This window comes from Microcebus murinus, chromosome 9, assembly GCF_040939455.1.
Source record: "Microcebus murinus isolate Inina chromosome 9, M.murinus_Inina_mat1.0, whole genome shotgun sequence".
Classification (NCBI taxonomy): domain Eukaryota; kingdom Metazoa; phylum Chordata; class Mammalia; order Primates; family Cheirogaleidae; genus Microcebus; species Microcebus murinus.
In genome coordinates this window covers 93183342-93194431 of record NC_134112.1, presented here as the reverse complement: position 1 = coordinate 93194431, position 11090 = coordinate 93183342, and the positions used below count along the sequence as shown (strand labels likewise).

The 11090-nt window shown below is 37.7% G+C and overlaps 2 protein-coding genes across 2 annotated transcripts; both read right to left on the bottom strand.

Moving 5' to 3' along the window:
- Positions 1-432: 432 nt before the first annotated feature.
- Positions 433-1405, bottom strand: LOC105873360 (olfactory receptor 2A2-like). The gene has a single exon (XM_012768209.3). It carries the CDS (start codon positions 1403-1405, stop codon positions 479-481), a length of 927 nt encoding a protein of 308 aa, XP_012623663.2. The 3' UTR covers positions 433-478.
- Positions 1406-9651: 8246 nt separating this feature from the next.
- LOC105873359 (olfactory receptor 2A2-like) lies at positions 9652-10578 on the bottom strand. The gene has a single exon (XM_020289683.2). It carries the CDS (start codon positions 10576-10578, stop codon positions 9652-9654), a length of 927 nt encoding a protein of 308 aa, XP_020145272.2.
- Between the last annotated feature and the right edge of the window lie 512 nt (positions 10579-11090).

Genomic DNA, 11090 nt, shown 5'->3' with positions numbered 1-11090 from the left:
TTGTTGATCTTTTCAAGGAAACAACATTTGCTTTCATTGGCTTTATTCTTTTCCTCTTTTTATTTCATTTATATACATTCTAATTTATATTATTTTGTTCTTTCTGCTTCCTTTGAATCTAGTTTGCTTTTCATTCAAAAGCAGAGATTTGCAATAAACTACCAAGAAAATGATGCAAATACCAGGGGAAAAATAGCTTTTCTATCTCTTCCACTCTCTAAATAGAGGTGACTCTCAACAATGAAATTTAATCCAGCAACTGGGTGCATACTCCATAGAGTTTTCAGTGGGAAAGCAATGTCAATTATAATAATATATTATTTTGTTCACTGTAATTTTGCATTATTTTCAAAGCTAGAATTAGAACAATTAGCATTTTTATATAAAACTTCCAAATGGAAAATTGTTCTGAGTTTTGCTTCAGCAAACCACATGTTTTAAAAGCAAATCCCCATCCAACTAATATTCTATCTACCCCTCACCTCTTCTTCTGCAACGCTTTGTGGAAGGCACTCTTCACCTGAGCGTTCCTCAGGCTGTAGATGAGGGGATTCAGCAATGGGTTGAAGAGACTGTGGAATAGGGACAGCATTTTCTCCTGCTCCTCTCGTTGATTGGAGTCTGGGACCATGTAAACCAACATGGCTATGCCAAAGAAGAGCCCAACCACACAGAGGTGGGAGGAGCAGGTGGAGAAGGCCTTAATGCGGCCCTCCTTTGACTGGATCTTTAGGATGGCCCAGAGGATGTGCATGTAGGAGGCAAGCATCAAGCAAAGGGGTCCAACTAAGACAAAAACACTGGCAGCCAAGAGGACCAATTGGTTAATCGAGGTGTCAGCACAGGCCAGCTTGAGGACAGACAGAATTTCACAGAAGAGGTGGTTCACATCCCGGGGCCCACAGAAGGGCAACCTTAGAAGGAGAGTTGCATGTACTATGGACAGGGTAAACCCACATGACCAGGAAGTGACAGCCAGGATTGTGCACACTCTCCAGCTCATGACGACAGTGTACTGGAGAGGGTGGCAGATGGCTACATACCGGTCATAGGACATCACCACCAAAATCAGGCACTCTGTAGCAGCAAGGGCCAAATACAAGAAAGTCTGCATTATGCATGGAATGAAGGAGATGGTTCTGGTCTGGTTCAGTAGGTTTGCCAACATCTTGGGGACATTGTTGGAAGCATAGGACATGTCAAGGACAGCCAGGTGTGAGAGGAAGAAGTACATGGGTGTGTGTAGTCTGTGGTCCAGACAGATGAGTCCCAAGATCATGCCATTGGCCAGGAGGCTGAAGATATATAACAGGGAGAAGATCCAGAAGAGGAGCTCTTCTTTCTCTGCACTGAGCTGGAATCCCACTAGGATGAATTCTGTGACCCATGATTGGTTGCTTCCCATTCCTAAGTGACAGTCCATCAAAGACTGACGTGTGATGGAATTGTCAGAACTGGAGAATCAATGAAGATTTGAGTTATTTATCTGAGGATGAGCTCAAACAAAGGTTGTATGTTTCTATTAGACAGCCTCCCCAACTTCCCAAGATTTGCTCCTTTTTTATTTTTAGCATTTAATCATGAAATAAACTTATAGAAAAGCGTCAAAAATTTTGTGAAGAACTGTATACCTTCATGCAGATTTAGCAAATGCTAACCTTTCTTATTTGTCTTATTCTCTTTTTCTCTATATAGTTATATTTTTTGAACCATTTGAGATTAAAGGGTGAACATAATGCCCACATACCTCAAATTTCTCATAGTTTCACTATAAAAAAATCACTAACATGACCATAGTATAATTATTAAAATCAGGAAATATAATATCGACATGTTTCTTTTCTCTAATATGCAGTATTCTCCTTCCACTCAAACCTGTCAAGGACATAATCCAAGAGTACACATTATATTTAATGTCATCGTCATCTGTCTTTAGTCTCTTTGCTTGTGTAATATTTACTCAGTCTGTTTGTGCCTTTCCAGACACTGATATATTGAAGAGTGTACATCAATTGTTTAGTAGAATGTTCCACAAATTGGAATGTATAATGTTCTTCTTGTTTCATTTGGATTATTCTCTTTCTGCAGGAAAAATGGTGTCTTCCTGTGTGCCTTCTGACTAGATGTGTGTTGTTAATTTGTCCCATTGTTGGTGAAGCTAACATGAATCATGTGGTGAAGATAGTGCTTCCTAGATTTCTCTATTACACAATTATATTTTATCTAATTAGACTCTGGAGCATTCATTAAAATTGTGATATGTCTTGTTCCTCATAGAAGAACTACTTACTACTAGTTTCTTTCAGTAACTATTTTTAGCATCCATTGATTATCTTTCCTGACTCAATTATTAGTAATGATGATTGAAAATGTGTTGTTCTAATTTGATCATTGCTTTTACATTTATTAGTTGTAATTTTAGTATAATGAAATGCTTTATTTGTGTATCAATCTGTCTATCATCTATCTATCCAGTATGGATTCATAGAATTTTTTTTATTCAATGGGTTATATTTAATTATTATCATTTTTTCTGATGCTTAATTTTTCTATATTTGGACCCAAATATATGTATATATTTTTACATATTGTCCAAGACATATTTTATACTTTCTTAAAGAAGTTTATAATTACAACTTGATTATTTGAACATTTAAAATATTTAAAAACAATGTTTGCAAAGGAGAAATTCAAATAAGCATAATGATATAAACTATATATATTCGATCTCTAGACAAATGGCCATATGTAATTGTATTTATAGTGGATTGAATGGAGACCCCAGAAAGATATGTCCTCATCCTAATCCCCAACACCACTGAATATTGCCTTATTTGGAAAACATTGTATTTGTAGATGTGATTAATTTAAGAATCTTGAGAGGAGATAATCTCCAATTTTATGGATGAGCCCTAATTCCAATGACAAGTGTCCTCATGAGATAAAGGCAGAAGGAAATTTTTTAAAAAAACTGGAGAAGGAACATGGAGGCAAAGTGATGTGAAGACAGAGCACAGACAGATCTGACCAGAAACTGAGGATGCTGACACCAGCCATCCTTGGTTGGTGGAGGTAAGAAATGCATTCTCCCTTAGAGTTCCCAGAGGGAGCATAATCTTACTAGATTTCAGACTTACAGCAGACTCTGGAACTGTGAAAGAATAAATTCCTATTGTTTTAAGCAACCACATTTGTGGTAATTTGTTAAACCAGCTGTAAAAAACAAGTACAGTATCTGATACCTGCTTTGAATTGACGTTTATACGAAGACAATTTCAGAGCAATAGCTTTTTGGAGAAACTACTTCATATGAAGGTAAAATAACCTAAAGAGTAGGCTTGAAAATACATGTGACAACATTATGAGCTATTGGAAACTATAAGCCTAAGAAGGAACAGTTACATGGGCAAATTTCTATAAATATATTGCATTTGAGAAAGGTTCTACATATATATATATACGCTCTAAATTATTTTTGCTACAATTAAGGAATAGTCCTATAGTATGTCAAGTAGGGGATAACATCATATTTTATATAGACACACTTGGATATAATACTCAATTTCTGCAACAAATTTAATTTCTGAATGTAAAGGATAACAATATTGTTGAAGATAATTCAATCTATTGCTACTCAGTAAGAACATTTGATCCTTGACATTTTAGTGTGGTTAATTTTTATGGATTAATAACTCTCATTTTCATTATCCCTTCCATTTTGCTGTAAAATAATAGGCAACATAGAAAATAATATTGACATAGATTAAAATCTTTAAGTTGCTATCAGACTGGAATAGAGAAGAAAATATCTTGGTAGCGATACCGAAAACATCACCTTTCCAATAAAATAGATAAACAATAGTAGCTCAGAAAACAAAAGGTTTGCATAATTAGTATGAGTAATTTTCTACTCAGGCAGGCCTGCAGCCCAGAATATTTCTTCAGCGAAAGTGCTTTATTACATTTCTCCAACTCTTAATAGAGGTCTTGGCTGCTGACTTGTTCTATCCTATTTTTGTCACAGGAAACATGTTCATATAAAATATAGTGATTTCAAATATGATAGTTTTCATGATAAAGTGATAACCTGTGATAGTTCTGAAAAGAAATGTTATATGAGAAACTTACCTCTTGCACTGTTTCAACAAGAAAAATATTTACTGTAATTGTTGCTGGAAGTTTTTCTTCCATTGAGAGAGCTTTTCCCGGCAACCAATATCTTTATTTAGGCTAGGTAATATATAAGTCCTTTCATTAATCTGGCTATTTCAAAGCCTTATTCAGAGACAATGGAGATAAAGCCTCTCATTCTCCGATCCCTTCTCATGGAGACAGTGGCTCTAGCACTGACCATTATAATCAGGACACACAGGGAGGTGGCAGTGAGAGGGAGTCCCTGGACCCTTGTCCATAGGACAGCAGGAGAACATTCCCTTTAGGGAAGGGGGACATTGGTGTCTATTCCAGCTACCTGCAATATACTCTTTGATTCAGGAGGAAAGATTACCCAGGGATGTCCTACCTCTGGCATAGCTATGGTAATTTCTGCTGTGGTCCTATTTTGCTTGCTGGTACTGAAAACCACCTCCCAGCACAAATGAAAATTATCTATATAAGAGATGGTAGCACTGGACTTTCTCTTAGGAAAATACCTTGACCTAGAATAAACTCTACTAGTTGAGCAACATACCTCTAAATGGGTATAGAACCCTGTTCCTTCTGCCAGCGTTCATAGGAGTAAATCCCAGATATAGACAGATTCAGGGACTTGCTGAAATTTCTTCAATGACCCCCAAGAGTATAGCTTTTATTTAGAATCAGATGAACAAAAAAATTCTTGAGTCTCTCTTGAGAATTCAAATTCCCAGAAGAATCATAAGGTATCACACCTTTTATCTTCTCCCTTAAGGGATAGAGAGGAAGAGACCTTTGAATTTGTTCTCTGGAGGGGAGCAGAGATTGTGTCTGATTGGACTCAAAGGAAAGATTCTAGTGAAGAGCTTGGGAGGCCAGATATTGGCATCACACTGTTTCTGCATAAACTTTCAAATATCTCAAGAGTCATAAACTTGAGACAGGTGTCACAAATTGCAATATCTGAGCTTTTAAAATTATTGTGGTTTTATGACTTTATGTTTCTCTACAATCCCCATTAATGTTTATGACAGTCTATGACTCCTAGGTGGTTCAGGGGTAGTTCCCAGGGAACCTAGTATAGCAACCCTGAGAAGGAATAGACCTCCCAGTGCCAAGGTGTATCTCTGTCTGCAGTAGGAAGTGATGGACACAAATGAGGAAGTATTAATACAGCCACCCATTATTGAGCACTTATTATGCTTCACAAAATGTGCCAAATGGACTAGATATTTTAATCTAATCACCACCATCATTTTACAGATATAAAGACTGAAGTATAAATATGCTATCTGCTGGTGGTCCCGAAATCTGGGAATTGCTGAGAAGCTTTCAAAGAGTCTGTGGGATAAAAAGTACTTTCATGATAATATTTAGATGATTTTTATCTTATTTTACTCTTATTCTCTCATGAGTACACAATTAATTTTCCTAGAGGCGACCTGTACAACTGTTTTCTATTAAGCCAAATATATTTTAAACATTTCAAAAATGGGAAACATAGTTACATTTATACTATTTTTAGGAGAGATAGTTATTTTTCATAAGACATTTCTTTTACCCTATCATGGGAGCCGTTTTAAAATTAATTGGAAGTAAATATTTAAGAAATTCTCAGTTTTAACTTGTATTGTGATAAATATCATTAAATATACCCACTTGAGCAAAATATCTTCAGACCCTCAGTAATTTTTAGGAGTTTAGAAGTATCCAAAGACTGAAAAGTTAGGGAATCATTGCACTAAATGATAGATCACCAATCTAGCAAGGGCCAGAGCTGGAAACAAATGATCTTTATTTAATACCAAAGATGTATTCATTTTCTATCTCTGCTGCAACAAATTAAGGCAAACTTTACGTGGCTTCAAATAACACGTATCTGGTATCTCACAGTTTCCATTGGTCAGAAGTCCCGGGGTGGGTCAGCTGGAGTCTCTACACAGGCCCCACACGTTAAAGCAATGTTTGGCTGGGGCCACCATGCCCATCTGACACTTGGGATCCTCTTTCCAGTTCAGTGGTTGGACTTGATTCCTGTGATTGAAGGACTGAAGTCTCTGTCCATTTCTGTTGTTGCTGGCTGTCCTCTGGGGCTACCCTCAGCCGCTTGCTGCCACTTTCTGATCCTCAAACACAGCCCCTCCTTGTTCAAAGCAGCAATGGTTTGCTTAGTCCTTTACACACTTCACATATCTCTAACTTCTTCCTCTGCTGCTAGATGAAGAAAACTCCCTGCATTCAGATGGCTCACCCGATTATTACCAAGACAGCTTCCATATTTGAAGATGTACTGATTTGCAAAGTCCCTTCATAGCAGTACCCAGATTAGTGTTTGGATAATAAACATCTTAGTGGTCCATCTAGAGAATTCTGCCTACTCCACAAACATTTTTTTTTAACCACTGTGTAGTGTTTTCATTTTTTTTAGATCCTGTATTTTTTTCCTCAAAAAGTTGATATCCTTTCAACGCTATCATTATGATCAGCCTCATCCCGTAAGTGCACCCCAAGGCCATTCAGACTCTAGCACTAGCCTCGCTCCAGGGAAGTCGTGGTGCTTCCAGAATGCTTTCAGCTTGTTCTGCCTTAAAAGCTTAGAATTGACTTGCTGCTTGCTCACACAGCTGCTAGGGCAGATGATTAGAAAATGACCTTGAGGAAAAACAGGTCAAGAGTCCAGAACAGGCCAACCCAGGCTGCTGATGACAAGATCCACCAGAGGACCTACTGTTTTCTGTTAGCCATCAAGCAAGTCATGATGACTTGATCCCCCTTAACTCTCCCCTTTGAAAGCAGCCCAGTAAGCCGAGAAAGATGAGATGGTCTTTGAGACGTTAGTCCACCCTGTCCTCAGGCTGCTGTCACTTGAATAAACCACTGTTCCTTCTCCACCACTCACCTCTCCTGTTCGGCTGTCAGGTGGCAGGCAGCTGAACCTGCGATCAGTAAAAACATGGCTCCAGATTTCATACCTGAAATAATAGTGGCCCTGAATCTAACTTCAGAAGGGAACAATTTCCATGTGTGTGTCTTAATCTCAATATGATTAGAATATTTTAAAGATTTCTTTTTAAATTTCACATTTACGTGAATTCAACTGTGTTATTCCTTTCTTATAGCATTCACTCACCTCACCCTTGCCCTATGGTCTCTTACAACAAAATGATCATACTTTTCTGAGCATCTACATTTGGAAGAACATTGATGTAACATATATAGATAGCTAGAGTGTCAGCTAAAATATGCCTAATATTTGTAAGAGTCAATGTAAGGTAGGAATAGACCTACGGAATTTGCTGATCAGTCTTCTAAAGTGAAAACATACATTTTTATGTTTTTACACTAATCTGATGACCTGCTTCCTTCTCTTACTTGTAACCTGTGATAACCTTGTTCAGAACAATTGAACATAGAAATGAGCTGGTCAGTCATTTTCCATCGGTATCACCTTTTGAGGAAGCTTTAACTTGATCTCATGATATGTTTGATCCATGCCCAGCCATGCTGTCATGGTTATTACATTCCGAGCTCAGGCACCTCCATATTTAGGCCTCATTATTTGGGGCCCTTTGTTAGAGATATTCCTCAGGTCCCTCTCACCTTTGGGGAGGGAGGGAAAACTTGACACTTTTTCTCCACTCTGACTGAGTATTCAGTATGTTTCCCCACCTAACCCGTTCCTTTCTCCCTGTCCTCTCCCCTTCTATGCTCTCAGTTCCATAAAACAGCAGCAGCTTTTGTTTGTGGCTCCTTCAGCAGGATGGTGATCCCTACATCTGCAATGATCCACCTGATCTTTGCCCAGTGCCATACCATAGGGAGTTGGAACTTACTCTGGTTCAATCTCTTGCCTATGCTATCACGGTAAATGATTAAAGGCTTGACTGGTGCTCTTACTTTGGCTTGTTGGTGTATTTGACTACTTATACACCTGGCCACTCAGCTAATTTTTGTGCAACCTTGCTGAATTAATTAGTTCCAATTGATTTGATTTTTAGCAAATTCCTTAAAAATTTCTCTATATAAGATTATTTCACTTGGTAATATAGTTTTGCTTATGCCTTTCCAATATATACGGCTTTCATTTCTTTTTCTTGCTTAATTGCTCTGGCCAGTACCTCCAGTAAGTACAGTGCTGAATAGAAGCAGCAAGAGAGGACTTCCTTGATCTTGTTTCTCATTTGTGAGGAAAGCATCCAGTCATTAACAATTACAATTTGAGCTGTGGTTTTCTTATCATCCTTTTATCTGATTAAAGATGTTGTCTTATATTTCCAGTTTGTTGAGTGTGTGTGTGTGTGTGTGTGTGTGTGTGTGTGTGTGTGTGTGTTTGTCATGAAAGCATGTTGGAATTGTCAAATTATTTTATTATGTGTAATGAGATGATCATGTTTTTTATTTCCTTTATTTAATTAACATGGTATATTACATTGATTGAGTTTTGAATGTTAAAACAACCTTGCATACTGGAATAAATCTCACTTGGTATTGTATTTAATCATGTTAATATTTGCTAGATCTGGTTTTCTGACATTTGTTGAGGATTTTATGTATGTTCATAAGGAAATCCACCTGTTCTCATTTCTTGTGATGTCTTTGTTTTGTTTGGTTTCAGAGTGATACTGGCCTCATAGAATCAGTTGGGAAATATTTCATTTCCTTCCATTTTTTGAAAGATTTTTGTGAAAAGATTCTTCATTTCAAATTAAGCATAATTTACTATTATAGGAATGTGGTCCACGGCTTTATTTTCCAAAAATTTTAAAATTACCAATTCAATTTCTTTACTTATTATAGTCTATTCAGATTATCTGTTTATTTTTGAGTGAGTTGGTAGATTGTGTCTTTCTTGGAATTTTTCCTCTTAGCTAAGTTTCTAATTGTTGGCATAGAGTTGTTCACAGTATTCTTTTATAATATCCTTTTTACATCTGTAAGGTTGATTATGATAGTCCTTTACATACATGACTGGTTTTACTAATTTTACTGCCTTTTTGTTGTTGTTGTTGTTGTTGATAATCTAGACAAAGTTTGTCAACTTTGTTGATCTTTTCAAGGAAACAACATTTGCTTTCTTTGACTTTATTTATTGCATTCCTGTTTTTTATTTCATTTATACACATTCTACTCTATATTATTTCATTCTTTCTGCTTCCTTTGAGTCTAGTTTGCTTCTCCTTCAAAAGGAGAGATTTGCAATAAAATGCCAGGAAATGATGCAAATACCAGGGGAAAATAGCTTTTCCGTCTCTTCACTCTCTAAATAGGTGTGACTCTCAACACTGACATTTAATCCAGAAACTGGGTCCATACTCCATAGAATTTTCAGTGGAAAGGTAGTGTAAATTATGATAATATATCATTTTCTCTCTGTAATTTTGCCTTATTTTCAGAGCAAGAATTATAATTACCATTTTTATATCAAACTTCTAGTTGCAAAATTTTTCAGATTTTTTGCTTCAGTGAAACACAAGTTTTAAAAGCAAATCTCTATCCAACTAATATTCTATCTGCCCCTCACCTCTTCTTCTGCAACGCTCTGTGGAAGGCGCTCTTCACCTGAGCGTTCCTCAGGCTGTAGATGAGGGGATTCAGCAATGGGTTGAAGAGACTGTGGAATAGGGACAGCATTTTCTCCTGCTCCTCTCGTTGACTGGAGTCTGAGACCATGTAAACCAACATGGCTATGCCAAAGAAGAGCCCAACCACACAGAGGTGGGAGGAGCAGGTGGAGAAGGCCTTTATGCGGCCCTCCTTTGACTGCATCTTTAGGATGGCCCAGAGGATGTGCATGTAGGAGACAAGCATCAAGCAAAGGGGTCCAACTAAGACAAAAACACAGGTAGCGAGGATGACCACTTGGTTGATCCAGGTGTCAGCACAGGCCAGCTTGAGGACAGACAGAATTTCACAGAAAAGGTGATTCACATCCCGGGGCCCACAGAAGGGCAACCTTAGAAGGAGAATTACCTGTATCAGGGACAGGGTAAACCCACATGACCAGGAAGTGACAGCCAGGATTGTGCACACTCTCCAGCTCATGATGACAGTGTACTGGAGAGGGTGGCAGATGGCCACATACCGGTCATAGGACATCACCACCAAAATCAGGCACTCTGTGTTTGCAAAAGCCATATACAAGAAAGTCTGCATTATGCATGGAATGAAGGAGATGGTTCTGGTCTGGTTCAGTAGATTTGCCAACATCTTGGGGACATTGTTGGAAGCATAGGACATGTCAAGGACAGCCAGGTGTGAGAGGAAGAAGTACATGGGTGTGTGCAGTCTGTGGTCCAGACAGATGAGTCCCAAGATCATGCCATTGGCCAGGAGGCTGAAGATATATAACAGGGAGAAGATCCAGAAGAGGAGCTCTTCCTTCTCTGCACTGAGCTGGAATCCCACTAGGATGAATTCTGTGACCCATGATTGGTTGCCTCCCATTCCTAAGTGACAGTCGGTCAAGGACTGAAGTGATATGAAGCTCAGGACTGCAGATCAATGAAGATTTGAGTCATTTATCTGAAAATTAGCTCAAAAAGAAGGTGGTATGTTCCTTTTAGACAGTCTCCCCAACTTCCCAACATTTTCTCCCTTATTGTTTTTAGCAATTAATCATGAAATAAAATTTATACTTACAGAAAAGTGTCAAGAATGTTGTGAAGAACTCCTGTATACCTTCATGCAGATTTAGCAAATGCTAACATTCCTTTCTTATTTTTCTCATTTGAACCATTTGAAATTAAAACATGGACATAATTTCTGTTTACCCCTGAATCCTTCATGTTTTCACTATAAAAATTATTCACTGATCTGAGCACAGTATAATTATTGAAATGAAGAAATTTAATATTGCCATGTTTCTTTTCTATGATATACAGTGTTCTCCCTTCACTAGCACTTGTCCAGGACGCACTCTAAGATTACATATTATATTTACTGTCATCTTTCTTTTG